Source organism: Castor canadensis, chromosome 12, assembly GCF_047511655.1.
Source record: "Castor canadensis chromosome 12, mCasCan1.hap1v2, whole genome shotgun sequence".
NCBI classification, from domain to species: domain Eukaryota; kingdom Metazoa; phylum Chordata; class Mammalia; order Rodentia; family Castoridae; genus Castor; species Castor canadensis.
Window position 1 is genome coordinate 39,211,949 of NC_133397.1, and position 26,830 is coordinate 39,238,778.

Here is a 26,830-nt window from a genome sequence, read left to right on the forward strand (position 1 = left end):
CTTCCTGAGAATTAAAGGGGACTGAGCAGAGAAACTGTTTTAACCTTGCTCTGGGCATTTTTTCCCTTGGTAGCAAACTCATTTAAATCTTATATAATTCAAATTTTATAAAAAGCCAACATAATCAAAAGCCAGGTTCTCCCTCTAAAGTCTTGAGTATCCAAAGCTTGAAATGGTTAAGACAAAAATAAGCAGATAAAAACAACAACAAAGCAAAAACCCTGCATCAGATACTGCTGAAATACTTTTTAACAAAAATCTAAATGAGATCAAATGCTATAAAATCAAAGTTATCTTAATTCTACAAAGAAGGGAAAGGATCTTTGACTTCATATCACATTGTGGAACCTCATCTGGGCAGTCTGTCGCTCTGAGTCTATTGCTCAGAGCACATTGTATCTGAATACATGTTGACCAATATAAAGCCACACAACCAACTGGTAGTGGACACTGGAGACAGAATAGAAGAGAAAAATAAAGCTAAAAAGGACAAATTGAGCCCTAAGCATTTTTAACCATACACTCTTGTCCTTCAATAGCTCTTGAACAGAAACCATTAACAAAATATTAATGGGTTCTAATAAACCACTACCATACCTTAGGGTTAATCTCATCTCCCTTGATTACCTGAGAGTGGGACATAAACTAAATTTCAGTAAATAAACATTTAAGCATTTACAATGTTATATGTTATAATAAAAAAAACTGAATCTTTTTCAAAGGATGTTCTTTTAGCAACATAGTTTGTTTTTTAATTTGAATGAAAGGGCTTTTAGGCAAAATATACATCCTCTACCCAAATCCCTGCTACTTTCCACTGTCACTTTCTCCCTCTGCATTGAAAGGTGTAAAAGAACAAGGTAACAATTATACACACAAGGGCTGAGGATGTAGTTGAGTGGCAGAGCACATACCTAGCAATGTGTAAGGCCCTGAATTTGATCCCTAGTATCACAAACAAACAAACAAACAAACAAGCCCAATAAATGTAAAAATAGAAATATGCATAACATAAAGATACAGAGAGCTTGAAAGGATGACAGCAGTAGAACATACTTAGTGAAAAACAAGATCTGAACCAGATTGCCTTGGTTCAAATCCTGCTCTTCATCTTTGATGCAGATTTCCATAACTACTATTTCCTCATCTATAAGATGAGAATGATAATAGTATCTACGTCATGGAGTTGTTGTGAGTTAATAGATGTAAGGGATTTATAAAAGTTTGGGGCACATTATGTTTTAAGTGTTTGCCACTGCTGCTAGTGTTACTGGGCAATCCAATATGAAGAAAAACTCAGAAGAAACACCTGAAGATGAGTTTTAAAAACGAATTGTGACTTACAGAGGCATAAAACAGAATGACAAACTCAAGTAAATCCCAGCAGATTCATACTGCTAGGGCACAAAGTTGCAGGGTCAAGTCAGGGGAAGATAAGACTAGAAAATATGGCAATGACCAGATTGTAAAGGGTCTTATAAACTATGCTATAAAGACTGGCTAGTTAGGAAAAAGGACATAATCCTGGGATCATGGGACAACATGCTGGAAGACAGTGCTTAAAGGCAGGAAGACTTTAATGGAGTGATTTTTTTCTAATGTGCATATCTGATGTCTTCTAGAGTCATTACCTCTAAGCCCCAACCAAGGTTTCTCTATTACTTGTAGGAAAAAAAAAAAAAAGAAAACCAGAAATCCTTATTATTACTTAACCATAGCCTCTTGAAGCCCCAATGTGGTCTACTTCAGACCCCACCATACTGCCTTGGCTCGAAATTGCTCTGCTCTGCATCACAGTACTATGTGTCTATTTTATACATGAGGATGCCTCAATTGTACCCAATCAGTTGACCACTGGGCTCAGTACTGAAAGATAAAGGCTACATACATTTCCTACATTATAGATGCTCCTTTTTATTCCTTACCCAACAATTTCTATCCCTTCACTGACTCCCTGGGATCTATTCACAGCACTTAGCACACTAAGGGATCCAAAATAGTATAGCAAATTTATTATTTATTGTATCATTAAACTTAAACACAATGGATTTGCCTTATATGATATCATCTCAAAACTTGATTCTTTCTCTAACTCAATAGCTAAATATCTGATTAAAACTATGAAAGACCACACTTAGTTCCACAATACAAAACGCATGCCATAAGAGGTATAAAATAAAGCAAAGAATTAAGACAGGGATCACAACTTACAAACCCACAAGGGCCAGGATAATACTAAACAACTGAATACTTTCCCCTAAATTGTATGTTTTTGACAGAGACATGCTTTGTTGATCCATTACACAAAGAAATAGTCTCTACTACAACAAAGAAATATGCTCTTCCTATTTCTTCTAGGTATCATAAAGATAGGCTCTCTCCATGGACTTTTCATTCTTCCACTTTTAAAAAAGGATAGTTTCCCTTAAATCTTCTACATGAAAAACAATAGCACAATTTTAGATAATAGAGATTTACTCATCAGGTCAAAAACACAAAACTCTGCAAGTTCCAAAAGACAAATTCTGGTCACTATACAATCCAAGTCGTGAACAAGGAACTGTTGAGATCATTCCCTTACATGTGTTTTTGTTTAAAGAGCAAATACAGAAACTTGGATTTTTGGGTTCTCACAAACATAACTATTACAACATCTGACAAGTTTAGAAATCTTCCTGAACTAGCAACATACAATTCCAAATGATGACTGTTCAGTTTTTGGATTTGGACCCAGATATTATTTTTAATACTAATACATTACATTTTTCTTTGCTATTCTAATTAACTTAGATAATAACAAAATCTCCATCTAACTCATCCTTTGTCCTAATTGTATGTTATATATTTATGGCATAATAAATGGTACCACCATCTTGCTGTTCAAGCCATTAGAATGTTATGCTTTACTTTTCTTCTCCCTAACCAATCTACCCACCATTTAAACAGACACCTCATCTTAACTCTAGATTCTACCACCTATATATTGCTTAAATCTGCCTTATTTCCTATTGTTATCACCCTAGTCCAAGCTATCATCACCTCTTGCTTCCATATCTACTCCATTAGTTCTTTCCAAATGATTCTCTATAGTGCAACCACAGGGATCTTCTGTAAATGCAATCTGATCACCACACTCCTTTGTTTAAAAGCTTTATCAGCTTCCAACTACCCGTAAGATAAAAAACAAAATCCTTTCTTACCTACAATGATAGGCATAATCTGGCCTATGATGACATCTCAAGCCTCATGTCACTGCTCCCTCTCCCTCTGTCTGCAACCTACATAGATGCTGAGCCAAATACATTAGGGTTCTCTGTTACAAACTCTTACAGGTATGCTATACTTCCTCTGTGTAACTTCAACATATTTTTAACTATTTTCTTACTGTCTTCCTCATTAAACTACATAGTCACCAGGACAGACAATGTATTTATCAAGGTTAAGGCTATATTGCCAACATCTAACACACAATCTGAATGAATGAGTACGTGGGGGAGCAGAAGGGTAGAAGAACTAGTAATAAGAGTAAAAACAACCAAACATAAAAATGTTCACTGAGTAAGCATGTCTAGTCATTTCAATATGCTTAAAAGAAAGTGCTAGGATATGGCACAGGTGGTAGAATTAGCAAGGCTCTGAGTTCAAACCCCAGTACTGCAACAAGGAAAAAAGAAAAAAGGTTTTTGAGAGTAATCCTTCAGCGCCCAGAGAAATGTTTCAGCTCTTGGAATTATCTATATGAAGAAAAACTTCCAAATATGATTAAAAATTATATTAAAATACCATAGTTATATAACATGTTACATTGTAACTTAAATAATATTATGGATTATTCAACTGGAATACAACCAAATAAAATAAAATATAGATAAGCCAAGGAAAAACAATTAAATCTTTGTAAGGAAAACCATTCTCTGATATTTACTTAGCATAAAGATAATAGGTTAAAAGTATAACTAACACTTCTTTTTGGTGACTGACTCTGATACTAAGAATTATGAATATTTATAATATTGTAATGTATTATAAGCTAGAAATTGTCCCCAATTTACTATGATCTATTTACTAAAGCAATCAAAATCCCACCACTTTGCAATTATAGATAGCATCGAAGGCCTATTCGGTATCAGACATTATGCTACCAAATTACATGAAACATTACTAAATTTCCTTAAATTTAGAAGGAAGACATTATTTCACATTTTACTTTATAAAAATTTAATTTTTAAATTTTGACTTTTGTAATAACACTTAGCTTAAGATGCAAGACAGCTGTACAAAAATATTTTCTGTTCTTATCCTATAAACATTTCCCATTAAAATTTTTTTTTACTTTTACAATTTTTTGCTAAAGACTAAGACACAAACAGGATTTAAAAAAAAAAACAGACATCTTTCCATTTTGTACATAAAGATATCAGTAAGGTATTTTAGAAAGAAAAGAGATTCTGTAGAAATCTATAAACAGACCTGTTTTGGATGCACCACCTACAAAATTCATTCTTTACTCCATCTGGAATGTTGACCTTGACAGTTAGTATCTTCAAATTTTCTCCACGGTTAATTGCTAGAATCTGCACACAAACATATATAGCAAAGACTGATAATCACAAAACATGCAAGTGATAAATGTAATCCATAAACATTTATGAAACAAATCAAGAGCATATCTAGTCCAGAGCTGTATCAATGATTTTTAATTTGCAAAAAAATGTATTCAAAAATAATAATTTGTACTTTCTTCATGTAGCCTATCTCCTTATAAAGAAAACCATGGCATGCTTTTTAAAAATAACATACAGGTACAAGATCAATCATCTTCACAAGAGGAGACACTCTCATGCTCAGATTCTACTACTAGAGCATTTTTGACCAACTAGGGCTAGGAAAATATACCTTTTATAACTGTGAAAAGATGATTTGTGCTAAGACAAATATAAATGTACAAAATCCTCAGAGGAATCTTTAACAACTACTAATTGTTACCATTTACTAAGCATTTATAAGGCCCATCTGAATATTTTAAATGCATTATCTTAAGTAATTAATCCTTACAGCAACCAGTGATGTATGCTTTATCTTCATTTGATATAATTTTTCTGAGACTAACTTTCCCAAATCACAAAGCTAACAAGTAGCAAAGGAAGAATTTAAATTCAAATGCTGCTCTTAATTAATATTATATCAAGAAAGTAGCTCTTTTAAAACATATTAAAAATACTCAGAAAATTGCATACAAAACCTAAAGCAAGCAGAAGGAAGAAAATAGTAGAGTGAAAATTGATAAAACAGAACAGAAAACTGAGACAGACTATCAACAAAACCAAAAATTGGTTCTTTGAAAATATCTAGCAAAACTGACAGAACTTTTGCTAGACTAACAAAAAGAGGAAACAAAAATTGCCAAAATGAGGAACAAAAGAGAAGCCATCACTACAGATCCTATAGAAATAAGTGATAAAATGTACTATGAACAATATACCAAATTAGATAACTTAAGATAGATGAAGGTTCAGCAGAGTGCTGGTGGCTTATGCCTGTAGTCCTAGCTACTCAGAAGGCAGAGATCAGGAGGACCACAGTGTGAAGCCAGCCTGGGCAAATAGTTCATGAGACCCTATCTTGAAAAAACCCATCACACACACACCAAAAAAAAAAAAATGGGGCAGGAGGAGTCTTGGTGGATGTGAAGGTGTAGACCCTGAGTTCAAACCCCAGAACTGCAAAAACAAAAAAAGAAGATAAAGAAAAAAAGACAAAAACTACCAAAACCAAGTAAAAAAGAAATAGAAAATCCAAAAACAACATAAGACATTGAGTTCACAATTTAAAAATTTCTCATAAAGAAATGCCCAGCTTAGGTGGCTCTACTATTGAACTCTTCCATTTAAAGAGTTAATACTAACTCTTCATAAAATTTTCCAAAAATATAAGAGAAAAGAAAACCTGCCAACTCTCTATGAAGCCTGTATTACCCTGATACAAAACCAAAGCAGACTTCACAAGAAAACTAGAGAGCAGAAAATCTTATGAATATAGATGCAAAAATCCTCAGTAAAATGCTTAGCAAACCAAATCCAGAAACACATGAAAGGGATTTTATACCAGGATAATGCAGAATTTATTCCAGGAATGCCCAGATGGTTTAACATCACAAAATCAATTTAATAGAGTACATTACATCAATTTAAAAAACCCAAAAATCTTATAATCAATATATTGATTTAGAAACAGCATTTTACAAAATCCAACAGCTCCTTTTAATTAAAAAAATTCAACAAACTAGGAACAGAAGGAAAGTTCTTCAACTTGAGAAATAATAGAGCTTGTGGCAGAACTTAAGTTGAAATAAGTAGAATAGAAGTTGAGTAATGGTATAAAGCAGAATCACTGTAGATGGCAGCAGTGGGCAGGAAATAGCGTATAAAAGGCACAGAAAGTGGGATATCAGTGAAACAGATAACAAAAAAGAACAGGAATGGAAGATCTCATGAAAGAACATGAAGGCTGAATTACAAATTCATGTGGAAGAAACGACTTCACTAAGGACCAATTTGGAGAAGAAAGGGCTTGGTCATGAGTCAAACAGAAATGTAGTTTTCCTGCCAGAAAGAATGACTGAGTCAAGGGAATTGGTGGCAATAAAAAATCAGTTTAAGATTAGAAAGAAATTAAAACAGCGATATCAGACCTGGGTCATTCCTAGATCATCTGATGCCAAGCCCAGGAAAGTGACAGCTCTAACTTCAATGAACTGGTGACTGAAGCTACTTATACTTTTCCTAGTCCAGTTATGATTAATATTAAGAACTGTGATAGACTTTAGGTAACCAATTGTAGTAGTTTTTATTCCATCTTTCTGTGGTTTATTTCAGAAATATATGAGCAACTATATTGTATTTTCTTCCCCATGTGACTTCTTATACAAAAGTGGACACTATAGACAGCCTTCCACATGTTGCTTTTTCCATTCAATATCCAGCATTATAAGGGAGCACTAGGTAACAAAAAACTAAAATCTAAATGGAAGATGTGGGCTTAAGTAGTCTTACAAATGTAAGTAAAGTTTATGTACGAAAAGGAAACAGCATTAGGACTCCGGGGGTTTGGGTTTTAATCACTTTGGTGAGGCAGACAGGTCTCGTGCCCACACAAGAATTAGTAACCAGATCCTGAGCCTTGCCGCTCTGTGGAGGTATTTCTTCTTTTTTTGAGATTGGAAAATTACTATTTCCTGAGAAGGCATCAAAATTAAGTATTACTGTAATACGGAACAAAGTATAAGAATAATGGTGATATGAACTAGATGCATGTTGTTTAAAAGAAACTAAAAGGTAACATAGAGGAGATATGGTACTTATTTATGGCTTGTATGTTATTTATGGCATATGAGATGTTCTAAAGACTGTCCTCCCCAGCACTCAGGATGCTGAAGCAAGAGGATCATAAATTCCAGGCCAGCCTAGTTACATAGCAAGACAAAACAAAACAAACAAAAGTCTTTGTAACTTTGTAATTAATTTAAATTGTTTCAGTGGCATTGCTTAATAAAGTTGTCAATAAACATTTACATGTTTAAGGAAAAAAAAACAAGATGCTGTCAGAGAATTAATTTAGACAGGCATAAGAGCTATCTCCACAGTACACAGGGAAGTTTCAGGCTATGTTGTTCCTTTACCACTGACTTTCATCCATTCTTGTATCCCTAGGTATTATATGCTACCATGTTTCCGTGCAGGGTGGAAAGTGGAGTTCAGAGCTAGGGACATGGAGACTCTGCACTATGAGGATTGCAAAGCTATTTTTGTGCCCTAGTACATCATTCCTCCAGCCTACAAGATAATCTAAAAAGTTCTTAAAACACAGAACTGCTTTTAAAAGCTGACATTCCCCAAATGGTCTACCTTCTCAGGCCTGAGTGCTGTCACATTCAGAAGCCTGTGTCAATCATAAATTTACATTCAGTCACACTCAGAATGCCACATGTGCTAAACACAGTATTTAAAATGCTGAGACTGACTAAATACTTTCAAGCAAAGATTACAAAGGCTGATTTTTATTAGAATAAAAGTATTTATGTTTTCTAAAGTTGCAACAAAAAATTTAAAAACATAAGAGGGGTCAAATTATGACATTAAGTTATTTTTGAAAGGAAATCTTAGCATGCTTAATCACTGATACCATTTTGTTTGGTTGGTTGGTTGGTTTTGCAGTGCCTCAGGCATTCCAGGCACATGCTCTACCACTGAGCTACATATCCAGCCCTAGTCACTGATGCTACTAAAAATTATGTTTCATTACACTCCATGTGTTAACTAAGCAAGCAAAATTTTATTCTATCAACATTTTTTCAAATTATTGAAAGTATGTACTTCACCTGACATGATAAATACAATGTACACAAAAGTAAAATAGACATTAGGTATAATAGCAAAACATTTTAAATCTTTAAGGGACAGGAGCCATGTCTCCTCTATAGCTCAGATAAAACCTATTACATAGTTAAGGATTTCAAAAATTTTCTTTGGAAAATTAAAGTCTCTTTATGTCATGTTACAACAATCAAAAAATTTTCATGTCTCTGCCAGCAGACGTTTTCTTAACATTTTAATGATAAAAATTAAATATCACATAAAAGGTAAAACTTTCTAGCATTTTCCATTATCCTCTCTTTACAGTACTGAAATACAGATAGGAAGAAAAATAAACTTAAAATTATTTGTTGAGAACTTTTAGGTTTGAAGAACAGTGGCAGTCTCCCTTTCCCCCTCCTAAAAGAACTACAAAAGTCAAAGAGAATAAATAAATGACATCGGACATTGTCAGCATTTCTAGGAGACAGAAATTTAGACTGACACCAGATTTCTCAAAAACCATATACAAAGTTCTGGAGAGTGGCTGCACAACAATATGAATATGCTATACATTAATGAACTATATGCTTAAAATGGTTAAGATGGCACATTTTGTTAGAAGCATTTTGCTACTAAATTTTCTTTTTTAAAAGAAATCAAGACTTTCCAGACAAACAAAAACTATGGCAGTTTGTCACCACTAGACTTGAACTACATGAAACAATAGTCCTTAAGTCTGGAATGAAGAAATTCTAGATGTAACTCAAAGCCATATAAAGAAATAAAGAACACTGGTTACAGTAGCTTCATGTGTAAATATAAAAGCCAGAAATACTGGACTTTTACCTTGCAGCAATTCTTTTCTTCTATATTATTTAAAAGGTACAATGTTCATGAAGTCTATGACTACATTTAGAAAAATAAAATAGTAAACTGAAAAATGAAATTAGAAGACTAATATAATCACTATAGTTCATACTACTAAATAAGATCTCTCATACCTCATTGTAAATCAGGTTATTTCTTTTGGGGGAGGCAGCACTGGGGTTTGAACTCAGCGTCTCACTCTTGCTAGGCAGGCATTCTTATTGCTTGAGGCACTTCACCAGCCGTTTTTCTGAGAAAGGGTTCTCTCCCCTCTTCTTCCCCCCGCCCTGGGTCTCCTCCCCCCATCCCTCCTGATCTTTACCTCCTAAGTAGCTATGATTACAGGTGTGAGCCACGGGCACCTGGCTCTAAGTCAGATAGTTCCAATTTGTATTTCACATGGAAAAGATCTAGAACTGAGTTTAAACCCATGCATATGGAAAGCCGGATCTAACAGGAAAGATCACCAGCCAGAAAGCAAGACACCTGAACTGTTACATTTTTCGCTCAGCTAAAATTTTTCAGTGTCACTAACTTCTATGGATTTTCATTTCCCCCACTATGAAATCAGAAGAACACAATATTTTAAGAATTTTATATGAAACAAAAAGTAGTTTATATAAAATTCTTTAAATCCTTAGTAAAGTATAAAGCAAGTTCAAAGTATTATTACTACAGTCAGTAAGCATAAGCAGTGTCCTTATTTACCTGATGATGGTGGATGTTTCTTATGTTACATGAAAAGTTCTGGTAGAGCAAAAACTTATCAACATCTTTCTCATTTACTTTTTTTGAGGACACTTTTGCCAGAGATGACTGGATACTAATGTATCTATTGTGGCACCTGCTCAGATACAAAAATGTTTGAAAAACAAATAGTAATTAATATATACTTTAGTTTTTAACAGTTATATGGAACTAAGGATAGCAAAAAGTTAAACCATTACTTCTTTAATGATGCCCAAATGTGAAAATGATGTTACCTGCCAAAAGGACTATGCCTATCATGCTATGTCCTACAGATCTATTTATATATATCCACCAATCCCCCCAGAAATGACTAAATGAGTTCAGATATGATTTATAGTTATGCAAGAGACCAAAACTGTCTATATGAAATAGACCAATAATCTAGACATCCAATATCTACTGAATTAGGCAGCCACAGACAAATAAAAGCTGAAAAGAAGAAACAAAAAATGTACGAGGGTAGCTTCCACCAAGAATTTTCTGAAAATGAACCAAATTTCAGCAGAATACTTGCTTATAAAAAACACACTTTTTTCAACCTAAGCAATTCTACTTCAACTCATGCCTGCTAGGGCCACTGAGTGTATAGAAAAGTCTCTTCAAAGACTGACAAGCAACAGTAGTCAACTGGCTAATAGCCTTGCCTTTACTCTGAAGTCATACGGCAAGAAGTGTTTGTGTGTGTGTGTGTGTGTGTGTGTGTGTGTGTGTGTGAGAGAGAGAGAGAGAGAGAGAGAGAGAGAAATCTGGCAAGTCAGTCTTCTCTTCTGATATTTAGCAAAAAAAAAAACAGAGTGCATAAATAGGGCTTTTAATGAGGTATAAAATCCATAAGCCCAAGAAAGCTATAATCTCATAGTTAGATAGTGATGCCAGAGATTAGCTGCTCTTCCCAACAACTAAAATTCATTTTGAGGTCAGCACTTTTATCCACACCTGCTATCATACGTTGTCATTTCAACCCAATCACAGGTAAACATCAGAAATAAAATATTATAAAATTAAGTGCATACATCATAATCAACATGTTTAAAAAGCACTGTCACCCATTGGAAATGAACAGGACTCTCTCTATTATGCACTGTGTAATGAAGCTTTTTAAAATTGTGTTCATCAGAGCCTCCACTGAGGTGCCTCATGTAAGAAGGATAAGTAGGCAGAGTTCCAGGCTCCCTGCCCAGAACTTAATTAAAACAACTTTTATCTGTTTTATATATTAGGGTTCTAATGTCTGAACAAGAGTCCTGCTACTAAAACAAGCCTGAAAACAGAGTTTTTAATGAACACTGGTATTAGCACAACCCATGTGACCTTTAACAGCATGAGTCTACAAAGCAAAAACTCCACGAAAGAATTACTCACAATTTCCGAATGAAGTCAAGAGTATCTCTATCTTTAGCAACCATATCTGCTAAAATATGCTGCACTCCTGTTTCAATGTCCTGGAGTGCAGAAAGCCCTTTAGGAGAGAGGTAAGGAGAACAAAAACAAAAAGCATGAGATTGGTTTTATAATTAAATCCCACTTTACTAAATTTTAGTTAAAAACTTAATTAACACACTTAAGACAGAAAGGTACAGTGGTACTGACTGGTGTCTTAATAATGCTGGCCTTTTACATAGTACCCTGCCTAGTGGTGACAAGGTAGCATTTGGGCCAATTGCCTAGTCTACTCCTGGTTCCACCTCTTATCAATTCTGGGACCACAGACAAGTAACTTGACTTCTCTACCTCTGTCTCCTGTGAAAATGAAACAATAGTACCTCCTTCATGAAAGTTATTGAAAATATTAAATGTCACAGGAAATATGTATTAACAGAGTCATATTTACAATTTCATTTATTACAAAAAATTCCTTCAGCAATTTTATAAATACTCCTATTTTGGGTTCTGAGGCATTTATTCACATTTTAATGGCCTAACTGAATTTTTTAAATCTCAAAAACACAAAACAAGAGCTATCTGTACAGGTATTCATCTTCACAAATAAACCATCTAACAATGGTACATTAAGTTTTCTCTAAGCACTTTTAGTTTGCTGATTTTCAGCACTGCATCTTGTACATCATGAGCCCTATGATATCAGTTTATACACTGACAGAGACTATTTGCATTACTTTCTTTTCTTTTGTCATTATTCTATTTGCATTCAAGCTTTTGCTGTAATAGTTTCTGCCAGGCATTGAGGGGGTGTGGGGTAGAGGGAGGGGGCGGAGTGGGTGGTAAGGGAGGGGGTGGGGGCAGGGGGGAGAAATGACCCAAGCCTTGTATGCACATATGAATAACAAAACAATAAAAAAAAAAGCTTTTGCTGTTGTTTTACATTAAGGCTTGAACTCACAAGCACTGAGTATCATAAACATGTTTTTCTGCAAGCAGTTTTAATGAGTAATAGGTTTAAAAGCCAAAGAAAACAGAAAAATAGACATATGGCATAATTAATTGAAGAGAAAACACCTTTTTTATTGTGCTATGATATATAATGGCAACTACTAAAGCAACTGTATGTATTTTAAAGAAGTTTGACTATTGAAATTAATAGGAATTCTGTGTACATTTAAGAATATTTTTATTTATTTATTTACTTATTTCCTTTATTGTTGTGCTGGGTGGGGTAGATTGTGGCATTTATACAGGTTCTTACAATGTATCAAATATATAATACTTTTTTTCTAGAGGAAATCTCCAGTAACAAATTACCTTCACAACATGAACAACTGTATATTTTAAGGACTTAGAACAGTAGTGGCACACAGTAAAAACTCAATAAATGCTTGCACTTGTCTTAACTATCTCTCTAGATCAATCTTCACCTAAGAAAACTATTCATTATGCACTAACTCCAGGAGCTCCAAAGAGCATCATCACACAAAGTTTAATGAGAACACAAGAGTGAGAAGTCAGTAGTAAAAATGGAGGGCTGACGGAGTGGCTCAAGTGTAGAGCGTCCGCCTAGAAAGCGTGAGGCCCTGAGTTCAAACCCCAGTACTGCTAAAAGAAAAAGGTGGGGGGGAACCTATAGTGAAAACCACTAGTGAAAAAAGAAAATATAGGCTTTGCTATGACAATGGGCATCTGAAAAGCCCCCATCATATGGAGTGAAAAGAATTTAAGAATCTTATGCAATTATTAATGATCCTATATAATTAAAATTATGCTAGAGCTCTAGAGCAATGTTTTGTAAAGTACAGTCTGAGGACCAGAAATTAAGCTTGTTAAAAATATACATCTCTAGCCAGGCACCTAGCTACTCAGGAGGCAGTGATCAGGAGGATTACAGTTTAAAGCCAGTCCTAGCAAGCAGTTCATGAGACCCTATCTCAAAAATACCCAAAAAACACAAAAAGGGTTGGTGAAGTGGCTCAAGGGATAGAGTGCCTGCCTAGCAAGCATGAGGTCCCAACTTCAAATGCTAGTACCACCCCCCCCCAAAAAATGTATATGTACGTACATATATATGGGTCTGGGTGGCTCATGCCTATAATCCTAGCTACAAAGGAGGATGAGATCAATCAGCTACTCCTCCATGTGTACAATATAGGGATGTTCTGGAACCTCTGGGACTTAGCCCAACTGTAGCACAGTACAGCTTCTTTATTCAAAGCAAATTCTTAAATCCTTGGTCTGTGGCAAGAAAGAAATGTCTTCTATTCAGGGGAGAAAAGAAAACAAAGTATCTGGTTTCTTAAATATTTCTTTGAGAAATAATGAGAATGATGAAAACAATTCTTTAGAAAAAAGTTAACAGAGATGGGCACAGCAGTACACACCTATAATCCCTGGCTCCTAAGGAGGTGGAGGCAGGAGGATTACAAATCCAAGCCAGCCTGGGCAAAGTTAATGAGACCTTTTGAAAACAAAATAGAAACAAAAGCGCTCAAGTGGTAGAGCACTTGCCTAAAAGAACAAAGAAAAACAGTAACAGAATTGAGGGTGGTCACGTGTATGTGTATAGCATAAAAAACAAAGAGGCAGTAAGAAAGGAAAAACATTTCAAACAAGCTAAAATGCATTGTATAGCTTTTGGAATTAATTAAACATAATTAATTATAATTGTAATCAAGGTGAAAGAAAGAGAGATAAAAGCAAACAGAAAGTCCTGCTATGTCTGCAAGTACTACTATCACTAAGCTGGGTCTCCAGCTATCCACGTGATCACAAATGTCACTACCTGGTGGCCATCATCATCATCTGTCTCAAGAGTATCCCAGGTACAACAATCAAAGAGATATGGTTATCTAAAACCTACCCCTTAGGAACTCAGTGTGAGTAAGAACTAAGGAGACCTTTGTACCAAACAGAATAGGAAGAAAAAAGGGAGAACAGGCAACACTGCAAGGGCTCATATGTGCCATTCTAACAAAGCATATGATGAGAGGCACAGGCAGTTCCCCCTGTGGCTAACCTTAAGGCTTGGCTATTCAGTCTCAGCTATTATTAAGAGAGTAAATGTTGCAACTATTTGAAAATCCAACTATAAATAAACATTAAAAATTAAACAAACTTGAATTTTACTCATTTCTACGTATCTCTAAGCTTGAAATAATTTTATTTTGCCTTTTCTTTTCATCATTGTCTTTTCACAAACATATTAAGATGCATGTATGATCAGATATTGTATTTTACACACACATACATACATACTTAATTTTTTAAAATCACATATTCACACTTGCTAGATTATTTAAAATAAAAATAGCTTATGGGATGCTATGATTCTCTAGAGCTAGGCACACAGTATGGATTTTGTTATCAGAGACTGCCCCCTATAGACACTATGTCTCCCAGGCTAAAGAGTCAAGAGAAAGGCAAAGAAACTAGAAGTTACAGTTAATTTGCAGGTAAGTAGGTTGAATAAGTCTGGAGATCTAACGTACAACATGAAGATTATAGTTCATAATATTGCATATATACTAAAAATTCGCCAAGAGAGTATCTTTTAGGAGCTCTTAAAAGAAATGTAAGAGCTGAAATGTAACTGTCAGGTGGCAGATATATTAATTTAATTATCATGTACAATATTGTTTGACTATAGCAACCATTTAACCATACACATATACAGACATATAAACATGCTGTATGTCTTAAAGACATACAATTTTTAAAAATATAAATTTTTTTTGTGTGCATGCCTATAATCCCAGTACTTGGGAGGTGGAAGCAGAAAGATCACAAGTTCAAGGGCAGCCTGAGTTACAGATGAGAGGGAAGGAAAGAAGAGAGGAAGGGAAGGAGGGAGGGAAGGAAGAATGGAGGGAGGTAAAGAGAGAAGGAAGGAATGAATCAGTAGAACAAAACATCTATCTCCCTACTAAATCCTAAAAGTAATCCTGAAAAAAGCCATTTATACACTGAAAGTCCTCCAAGAATATTTTTCAATACTTTTAAGTTCATTAGAAAATGAGGAACAACATAAAAGAACAATGGACAAATGACAAACAGGCAGAACGGCTAACCAAGGGTCTGCCAGAGTCTAGTTTATTAGACTCATTCATTCTTTACCTGTTGTACATTCTGTTGTATAGTCATTCTTTTATATATTTTCAACATAAGTTTTTGAATAGGGAGGAGAAAGGTGAGAAGGAAGGGAGGGATGGGGGAGAGGAGGACGGAAGGCACAGGACTGATCTCCTTAGGTAAGCGGTGGTACCTTTAATGTCCGGTCTGATGTACGACAGCAGATTTAGATCTCCTGGGTTCTCAAGCAGGGTCCAGGCTGCTCCCTCTAATCCCAACTGTTTTGCCCTTTGAGCTTTGGTGCCTTTGCTCCCAGTTTTATATGGAGCAGACTGGGGGGAGGAGGCAGAAAACATATCATAGGAATCGGTTTTAAAAAACAAAAGTTAAAACTGGGATGCTACAGATATCCTTTTCTTAGTCTTGTTCTCTTCCTTCAGAGATGAATTCTTCCTACCTAGCTAATACTGCATGTATTAAGAATGGTATGTACCTTATCTTACTCTTTACACTTTTTTACATGTTTAATTAGCTATTTGTTTGGTTTTATTCATCTTAAAAATTCATTGCCTGGACTATAATGCCCTCTTCAATTCAAGCAAGATCTTCTAAAGATGTCTACACACAATGCTTCTACTTCTTAATCCACATTCACTACTCAACCCATCACCATCTGGCTTCTCTTCCCACACACCTTACTGAAAGTAGTATTACAAAGATCTATGATGATCCCCTAATTATAAAATATAGTTTTTCAATCTTATCTTATCAAATCTCCCTGTTACATGTAACTATTGATCATTACTTCCTCCTAAAACTTTCTGTTCTGCAGTTTCACATACCATCTCCCCCTGATTCTCCTCATTATTCTCTGACCATTTTTTCATCTCTTAGGTTACCTTTTCTCTCTCACACTTCAAAAGCTGGTGCTTCATAATGGTTGGCCAGGACCTACTCCCTCACCAGCTCTCCTCGAGTGAGTTCTTCCATTCCCATAGTTTCCAAATACAACCCTCCCACAAGTATCCCTGCAGGATTGATTTTGGGAACAGCCCTCTTACTCCTGTGAACACCAAAATCTGAGGATGCCAAGTCCCTTATATAGAATGGCATAGCATTTTCATATAACCTTATCCACATCCTCCTGAAAACCTTAAGTCATCTCTAGATTACTTATAATACTTAAGACAATGTAAGCACTATATACATAGTTATACTATATTGTTTAGGAAATAACAAAAAGGTCTGTACATGATTAATAAAGATCATTTATCCAGAGTTGTAGATGTGGAACCCACAAATAACTGGAGGGCCAGCTACCAACTACGGGCTGAAGACTCTGTGTCTAGAGCTCCAGTTCAGCACTCATCCTTACGTTTCACATTGGTATAATCTATTCTCCCTCACTCAAATGGGAATTCTTTTGAGGACAAGAACTATGTATTATCTGAATTTGTAAACCCAAGTGCCTGGCAGGAAAAAAAAAGCATGCAATCAATATTTATTGAATAAAGGATAAGTATTTTGATGAACTGAATAATGGTGGCTAATGACTTTAGCTTTTTATGCCTTAGCCTTTTTTAATTATATAAAGACTCAAATCACAATATATTAGTTATTACATCAAAAGATAAAAAGATTTCCTTTCCAATCACTTCTCGGACTTTTGGCTAAGATCAAGTGTAGTATCTATTCTTATCAGTTTGTTATCTGATATGTCCTCTATCCAAGGACAATATATTAAATGGATTTTTGAAACAGGAAGATGGAATAGGAGCTTGCTCCATCCACTCCACACATCGACCTGATAGTGCGGTACCTCCAAGAATGGTGCACCTCTCTGTGGGATTTAAATAAAAAAAGACTTCCTTACCACATGTTCTAGTTCTTCAAAAGTTTTACAGTTCAACAAGGCTTTCAATAAGCACTCAGACATCTTCCCATCCTTCTTAATTTTCTGGATTGTACTATGAGCTTTCTTTGCAACAGCCCTGAAAATAAAAAGTTTTGTAGTACACAAGACCTATACATCAAAACTTTCTCTTTGAGCTCTCTCACATTTATACAGAAGTTGCAGGTAAAGGTAAAAAGAATCCTTTTCCTCTGGCTCTTTGACAGTATCACCCCAAATGCTTTAGTATGCACTTCGTACAAACAATAATCTTCTACAAAAATCACAATGTAACCATCAATCTTAGGTAACTATTACTGATATATTGCTATTATATAATCCTCAGACCTGAGGCCTTTTTCCAGTTTACCAACAGTGTCAGTAATGCCCTTTGTAGTGGATTTACTTTGGAACCATGAGTTGCATCTAGCTGCAATGTGTCTAGTCACTTTCAAGCTAAAACAGTATTTCAGGCTCTCCTTGACTCTCCTTGATTCTCTTTGATTCAGAATGCTAAAGGCCAATTATTTTGTAGAATATCCTGAAGATTGAGTTCCTCTAATTATTTCCTTACAATTAAATTCAGGTGGTGCTTCCTTGCAGCTATATCACAGAAGTACCACTGTGTCCTTCTCACTACATTTTATTAGGTGACAAATGATTTTTTTATTTGTCCTATTACTAATTACCTTTGATCATTTGACTAAGTGGTGTCTGTGGGTTTCCCCATGATACCAGAACTCTTTATCCCTTTGCAAATCATGAATATTTTGTAGAATGGTATTTTGAGACTATTAGCCCATTCCTTATTAGGCTTTCAATTTATTCACTGATTTATTTATAGACGTGGTTTCTTATTTGATTTAGTGGTGAAAATCCATTGCTATCATTTCTTTTGGAGGTGGGTCACTGGGGCTTGAAATCAGGGCCTCCTTGAGCCATGTCCCATACCCTTTCTGCCACTTATCTTAATGCTCACATTGTCCCAGATTTGGCCACAAGTAACTCCTTCAAGTTAGCTGCTGTATTCTGTCAACATGTCCTCCTCATCCTTTGGGTACTTCCTTATTCTCTGCCATAAGATATTTCAGATTCACCTTTTACTTTCCCTGTCTCAGCCCTAGGAATCAGAAAGCTGGCACTTAGAAATCAAGTTATGGGTATTAGGTTTGCTCATCGCTATTGGAGCATCACTGCTCAAGATGGGCATACTTAGTCACAATTGGTTTTTAAATACCATTCTCCACTAAGAAGAACCAGGACTGCATTCTCCACTAAAAAGAACAAGGAACCGATGTACAGAAACCAACACACAAGTAGGGACAAGGGTGGGCACAGTAATTCCCACTTTACAATGGTTTTCACTGTGAATATACAATCCTATTATTATAGGTAATGCTTCCCATCCTATTTCATTACCTGTCCCACTTATAGAATCTGTCCAATAATGATATTGGTAACAGGATGGCCAAACATTAGAGATGATAACATGAACTACTTAAAATGATTGATGGAAAAGAAAATCAAATATAATTACATATTTCTTAAACTAAAGAAAGAAGATTGCTAAGTAAAGGAAAGAATATGCAGTCCTTAGATTATAATCTGTATGTCTTTTGTAATTCTGGTAGCCCAAAACTTTTTATAAAGGCTAAAGACCACCAGGATCATTTTGACAAAAGCCAAAATCCTATTGACATACATATAAAGAAGTTGAGAGGCAACTTTAGAGAAAAATGCAAGAAACTTTTCTTACTGTTCATAATTATATTAATTCACTTTATAACAGTAACACTTTTTACCTTGCAACTCAGTATATACATTCATAAATATAATTCAAAAAATGTTACAAGAAACAATATTTACCTCCACCAGATAAACTGCACTCTTACATTTTCTATTCTCTATTTTGCTTTTTAAGTATAACTTGTTAAATTGGATTCACTTCTCATGTATAGCAGCAATTAACAGATTGAAAACCAATGCTCTACTAATACAAATGCTGAGCTTAGGGCTGGGCACAGTGGCGCTCACCTATAATCCTAGCTATCCAGAAGGTGATTAGGAGGATCATGGATAGAAGAGAGGTTGGGGAAGGGTGTTCATGAGACATTCACCCTGAGGTATATACACTTTTACTACAAATCACCTTTCTGTTAATATAGGCCCATGCTATACATACACACACCAGCAGAGGGACTCCATACACTCTCAAATAAGTAAAACAGACCTGACTCTTTGTCAAAAGACTATATTCAGATCACAATAATCCAAGGAAACAAAACCCTAGAACTGTCAAAAAAAATGTTATCATTTACTTCTTCCCTGTTTCTCCCCATTGGCCCACACAGCCTCTATCCCCTACATTAGGCTCATCCCTTCCCAGGTATTCTTACCGTAGCTCCTCTAGGGTTTGTCGAACTTCTCTCAAGGAATCAGCATCAAGATTATTAATGAGCTCTTTCCGATAGCGCACAATGAAGGGAATTGTGTTATCATCATTAAAGAGACAAATGATGTTGGCACAAACCCAAAGTTCAATATTAGTTCTCTCAGATAAAACCTGAAAATTAAAGATAATAGTGATTGAAAATACTTAACATTAAGTGTCTATGTTATAATATAGAGTTTCAAGTATAGCACTTTATTTTTTGAAACAAGGTGTTGCAATGAACTCCATGCTGAACTTGAACTTGTGATTCTTCTACCTCTGGTCTCCCAAGTGCTGGGATTACAGGTGTGCACCACCATACCCAGTGTCAAATATAGTATTAAGCACTGTTCTCCAATTACTTAGAAACCACTTGCAGTAGTTTTTAAAAAAGAACAACTATATAAATTACATAGATGTACTGGCAATCATAATGCAAACAGTCATTACATTAACTCAATAAAATCCAGTCAAAAGCACAGCATCAAATTCCACGGTGCTGGGTTTTAAATTCAGGGCCTACACCTTGAGCCACTCCACCAGCCCTTTTTTGTGATGGGTTTTTTCGAGATAGGGTCTCACGAACTATTTGCCCAGGGATGGCTTTGATCCGCCATTCTTCTGATCTCTAACTCTTGAGTAGCTAGGATTGTAGCTATAAGTCACAGGTACCCGGCATTGCTTTGCTTTTTTAGTTTGTTTTTCAGATAGGGTCTCATGCTAACTTTGCCCAGCCTGGCCTTGAACAGTGATCTTCCTGAGTAGCTGGAATTACAGGGCACACCACCATACCTCGTGCAAATATATTCTTTATATAAACTAAAGAACTAATCCTAGCATAGTAAAAGTTGTCAAAATCTAAGTTTACAATGGGAAACTTGTAAATAAATGATATGCCTGTACAACAGAACACCATGCAACCATTAAAAGCAGCTCTCTATATACTGGTATGGAATGATTTATAAGAATGAGGAACACAGCTTGCTTCCAGGAAAGGCAACTGATTAATTGACAATAGGAAGGTCCAACTGTATCTTCTGAACTTCCTATCATGCACAGATACAAAATAGTCAAAATAATTATTTTTTAATAATTAGTTTTTAAGTCTCAGCAAAATGTGCATATAAGCAGAAAAGTTTAGAAAAGTCAGCCCAGTGAAGAAAAAGAATAAAATGCAATTTCAGTAACTACTCTGAAAACCTAAGCAACTTTTTCAGAGTAAAGAACCTGATGCCCAAGATCTACCAAAACTGAAAAGAAAAGCCCACATGAGCACCAGATCCATTTAGCCAACTATTTAAAATATTTTCTCAGAAATAAAGAGCTTCTCAACTTTGTATTAGCAAAGTTGATTTTCCTTTCACCTTATCTGTCCTCCAGTTTTCCCCATGTAATGTCTACTTGAAAACTAGTTCAAGACAGAAAACTCTTCCTTTAACTTTTAAATTAAATCCATCATAAGAGTTGACTCTAATTACAAAATATTTCCTTAGTCTCTTCATTTCTTCTGCCCCACACCCCAGTATAGTTTTATTATAAACTAAGGAGATAGCCTTTACTATTTCTACAGTCCCTGAGTCTTATCTATTTCTTTCTGTAAAACATCATGAATATTCTTTTAAAGGTGTATATTGGATCATGTTATTTGACTAGTCATATTTGCCACTCATTTCCCATTGCATTTGGAATTTGAACTTCTTACCATAACCAAAAAGACATCACCCTCCCTCTAAAACTTCATCTCACAGTTTCCTCTACATCATTAGCAGCAAGCCCAATGGCCTTCTCTCAGTTCTAGAATGAGTCCAGTTGCTTCTCTCTTGAAAGGCCTTCATGGAGCTGTTCCCTCACTCAGAAATTCTCCTCTTTCTTGTTATCTCTCCTGACCACTCCTTGCCCCCAATCAAATTCACTAGTATTTTCTCTCTCAAACTTGTAATGTTTCCTGTTTCCTATTACAATCAACATCATCACTATCTTCCACAGAAACTTTAGAGGATGTTGTGCTTATCTCCTCTAATATTGTAGTTACCTCCTTATTATACATGTATTTCAGCCCCAGGTCCACAATATCTGGGTCACATAATAAATTATTTTTTGCTGTTCTTTTTAAAGATTTAACAGCCAGAGAGATTAACTCAATCAACATGAAGCTCAAGACTTGGGCTGGAACTCCGGGCCTCAGTATAATTTCTTCCTCTGGAGAAATACAGCTTATTAAAGTAAAAGCATGAAGCTGTAGCTATTTTAGTGTTAAGAGGATGGTAGTGCTAAGAGAATAGCAGAGATCATTTCAGTGCACTGACCCTAACTTAACATAAGCCCATAAATCTCCTTTATTGCTCAAATTAGTTTTGAGATAGATTTTCTCTTACTGTAAGGAAGAATATCCTAATCAATGGCCTCGGTATCATGGTGTGTGCTCTATCACACCCAAGTAATTATCATCAAGGAGGAAATGAAATTTCTAAGATGTCTATTCTATTCCATCCTCTTTTTACATTAAATAGCATCTTTTATCTGAATCATCTAACAGTTTGTTGCTGTTGTTGTCACTGTTGTTCTCTATGCCTCCCATTAAATATTTCTAAAATACAGTTATAATCAAGCCCCTTATTTTCTCTTTTCTTTTTTTGAATATACACTCTAGTGACTCATATCTATCTATTGGTAAAAGCCCAACCACTGTAGCATATTTTTAAGCTTAGCCCTAGATTTTCACCGTCCTAAAAGGAGTTAGCAACCTAAAAGGGAAGATAAAACATTAATGAAAATAATATAGATAAAACACACATGCCAAGCATTAAGCGATACCACACTTACAGAGAAGAGAAAGCTTTCCATGGGATAAGCAAGGGAAGTTTGCTGCAGGGCTAGCACTTCAATTGGTCCTTAAAAAATATGCAAAATTCTGAAAGATGCTGAGAGGTGAGAACAATCAAAATGTCATCATTTTGGAACTGTGTGGATTATTAGAGCACCCCATGGGCTTCCACTACTCTAAACCAGTTCAGCTACGTAAGGAAAAGGAATCTAAGACAGTTAAGTCTCCAGGCCTACAGCTGGATAGTACTGGCTCCTAACAAATCCAGATAGCATCACTATGTGTTAAGGGAGTACATGCTGCTGCTTATGCAAATTAAAGCTAACAAAACTACATATGAGCAGTCATCACTCCACATGTCTTCTATATTGATTTAGTCAAACATTTATTTTAGTTCCTATCACATGCCAATAGCCATACTAAAGCAGTGATAATTAAGATACAAAAAAACTAAGTCCCAGTACTGGGGTGTGGCTCAGTGGTAGAATACTTACCCAACATATGTGAAGTCCTGAGTTTGATTTCAGTACCAAAACACACACACACAAAGTCCCAAGGAGCTAACAAGCTAACAGAAGACAGACAGTAAACAGTGAAAATCCAGTGTGATTTGGATTCTGACAGAACATATACATACCGTTTTAAGAGTGTAGGAATGCGGTGATGCAAAAGCAACAAGTAAATGAAGGTACCTTCAGACAGCTAAATGAGGGACAGTAATTTCAGAAGAAAGAACTGCGTATCAGAAGTTAGTGATGAGAAATATGGCACATTGTTTTACATTGCCAAAAGTTCAGTAATGCTGAAATGTATGTTGTGATGTTGAAATCAGATGAGAAATGGAAAGTTGGCTGGGGCTAGATGGAAATTCTATAAAGAATGAACTTTATCCTGTGCTCAGAAGGAAGCCATTCAACCACTTATTGCTTAATAAGTCATTCAACCACTTAATCTGCTTATTGTTTAGTTTCAGTTACTGACTCAACCCCTAGCTGTTACATGTGAAAAATGGATGAAATCTATGGACTACAGTGGTGGTTCACAGTTGTCATCCCCAAACTAACAACATAAGCATCATCTAAGATTTTGTCAGCAATGCAAATTCTTGGGTACCACCTAAATAGACTAAGTCAGAAGCTCTGGGTTATGGCCTGACAGTCTTGTGTTTTAGAAAAATAAGGTAAACAACAGAGAAAAGTAGAGAGCAAGCCTTAGGGATAGGGATGTACAGGGCAGGACACTATTGTAGTCTTTACTTTTAAACTACTCACATTAATTACTTTAATATTTTTAAATAAACTTGTAGATATGAAACAAAGATTTTAAAGAAGACATTCTTGAGATTTTTTTTAACCTCTAAGACTTAGGTATTTTGTGACTATTGTTTTATACTAACACTTATATTCTAACTACTCTTAGACATTCACTATTAACTCATTAAATTATATGAGATGGGTATGATTATTCCCATCTTATAGACACAAAAACTAAGGCCTAAATAAATTACGTAAATTGTCCCAATCCCACAGGTTACATTACCTCTTCAAAAATTCAATCTATATGAAAAGCAAGATGATTTTCCAGGAAAAATTATTTAAATTGCCTCACTAATTTTCCTCAGCATTACTGCAGGTAAGACACAGTGTCTTTAGACTGCCCTCTAGCTGTCAAAAACCTTCCCCCAAAATGTCCTAAAATTTACTCCCTCAATTAAAAAGAAAACATCTGGGCATTAGCAAATCTACTCTAGCTTTAATCATCCAGGCATCATCTGCATTTTAAGAGAACTAACATCAGAACTGACTCTCTAGTGAGTAAAATTGAGAGAATTTTCTATTCAGTATCACCCCCAAACCAGCACCTCCCTTCTTAAATGCTGCTGATTCCTGCTGTTCTTTCTACCTTTACCTAGAGTTCATTATATCTTGTTTATTACACAGACAAAAGGTTCCTTTAAAGACTGAAGAAGAAAAAACTAATGTATGCTGCTAGAAGTCAGAAGAGTGTTTATAGAACAGGGAAGGGGAAATTAGAAAAGGGTAGGAAGCAGGATTGTTGTTTCCTGACCTGGAGCTGCTTACATGGCTACACTTTGGAGCATTCCTGGGCTGTACACTTAGGTGCTATTTCCCATTTGCATGCTAGACATCAAAAACAATTTTAAACTCCCACAACAAATACTACCAGCTAAATTACAATAACAAAAAAATACAATCATAATTTCTTTTATTTAATCTCTCTGGTGACAAACAGGTTAACCATACCCAGTGGTACTGCATTAGAGACATAGGCCACCTCTTCATCCCACTTCTTTCCCTACTTTTGTCATCCCATGCCTGGTCTTTTTCACCCACATAATCCCATATCATCTCTTGAAACAAAGGGGAAAACGGCTATTACAAAATTTTTTGTTTCCTTGTTCTCCCTAATTTAGCAAATGTGACTAATATATACACAATTGCTCCACTCTTCTATGCCCACCAGCCTTAAAATAAACTACATAAAAGTAATCACAACTTTGGAGCAGTTTAATTTTTAACAATTTACTATAGCTAGTCAGTTCTTCAAATTCTTATAAAGTGCATGATGTTTATAACTTATTTGCATAATGGATTTTAATAAAAACAAGTTTCTGATGGTGACCATACATTTCTAGTTTGGGGAAAAGGGATGAAAAAGAATAGAGTGCTTCTGCTCAAGAGGTCTGGTGATCCCCAGCCCGTGATCAGGAAATGGACAGAAAGCATGTTCATAAGTTAGGCTTGAAAATAAATCAAGTGTTGCTATAGAGCTCTCTCTTCCCAAATATGATGGTGATGTTCCTGAAAAAGCAATAGAGTTTTCAGAGTTAAAAACACACCTGAAGAGAAAAATCAAAGGACCAAGGCATGATAGTAGGCAGGGATCACAGGGAGTAGCCCACTAAATGGGGGAGACATATAACATTTCCAAATTGTCCAGTTAGACATAATTAATAATTTCTATATAATCAATTTTCAGATTTCCTCAAAACCTTAGACATATATTTTGTGGCAGATAATATATATATTATAGGCATTTCATTCAGTTTGGTCCTTATCTAAATGTTTAAGACCCTCCTGAATTTCTAACTTGGTATTATTGACTCTCATTCTTCTCATTTTCCTGTTCTTCCAACAACTGCCACTATTCTCGACCATGATTAGAAGTAGGAGTATGGTTTTGGTTTTTGGGGGGTTTTTTTGTTCTATTTTGTTCTGTTTTTAGTGCTACTGGGGTTTGAACGTAGGGCCTCATGTTTGCTAGGCAGACACTCTACTTCTTGAGCTACACTTCCAGCCCAGGAGTAAGTTTTAACACAAAATAATTTTCTTTCCCATAGTTTCTTTTTTTATAGGGCAATTTTAAAAGAATAGGAGAGAAAATCCAATGTACCAAAAGAATTTTCTTTAAAAGTTAGGGAAAGATGACTGCATTTGGTTAAATAAAAACAACCCAAACCTAACTATTCATTTTTAGTTTCCCACCAAGTCTCCTCAAACTCACCTAGAGAATGCTGGGCTTACCAGCTGACATCAAGTTGTTCAGCAAAGGGGCAGCTGTGACAACCATTTTCCCAACTCACAGACAAGGAGCACCCAAATGAAGCTCTGGTTGTTAAAAATCACTTCCAGTAAGGGGAGGGGAAACTGCCTGGAGCTAAAAGTGAAGAGAGTATGCCTATATTCTCCAAATAGGCCAAGCTTTTCTTCCTACTTTTTTTTTGCTACTCACCTCTGGCAGCTGGGTCCTTGTATCTCACTGTACTTTTCCCTCCTCATTCTACTGACCGAGTAATCTGATCTTTCTCTTGAAATGTATTTTCTAAAAACCTGCTATCTTATTGATATTAAAGAAGTTATTAGTGAGCCCAGCTAATCTTTTCTAACAAAAAATTTAAAGTCCAGGTTGAAAAAAAATCTCAGAACAAACTTTCTTCTCTTATAAATCAGAAATAAACTTTGGTTATAGTTTTGGTATTAGAGACAGAACACAACATACAGAAACTAAATTTTAAAGACACTTTGAGTTATTTCTCTTAAGCCCCCTACTATATAAACAAGAATGCTTTCTGTCTAATCTAATCCTAGCTATAATTGATTTTTAGATTACCCATTATTTCTAATAATCTCTCATGACAATGAATAAGTAAAAGAATGTAATAATCAAGTGGCTGGTATGAAATCTAACACACAGCCATCTCTAAATAGATAGCAAGTATTTTTTACTATCCCTTT

The 26,830-nt window shown here is 35.4% G+C and overlaps 1 protein-coding gene and 1 non-coding gene across 3 annotated transcripts in view; one reads left to right on the top strand and one right to left on the bottom strand.

Annotated features, from left to right (window-relative positions):
* Positions 1–26,830, bottom strand: part of Srbd1 (S1 RNA binding domain 1) — a 227,160-nt gene that overhangs the window by 150,722 nt on the left and 49,608 nt on the right. For both annotated transcript variants that reach the window (XM_074049618.1, XM_020168980.2), the window contains exons 5-10: positions 19,716–19,882; positions 17,302–17,419; positions 15,622–15,760; positions 11,334–11,430; positions 9,930–10,065; positions 4,471–4,574 (exon numbers count right to left, since the gene is read on the bottom strand). In XM_074049618.1, coding sequence (XP_073905719.1) covers positions 4,471–4,574; positions 9,930–10,065; positions 11,334–11,430; positions 15,622–15,760; positions 17,302–17,419; positions 19,716–19,882 — 761 coding nt within the window. The remainder of the gene's footprint in view (positions 1–4,470; positions 4,575–9,929; positions 10,066–11,333; positions 11,431–15,621; positions 15,761–17,301; positions 17,420–19,715; positions 19,883–26,830) is intronic.
* On the top strand, positions 17,079–17,269 carry LOC141415125 (U2 spliceosomal RNA). The gene has a single exon (XR_012440150.1). It is a non-coding gene; the product is annotated as a U2 spliceosomal RNA (small nuclear RNA).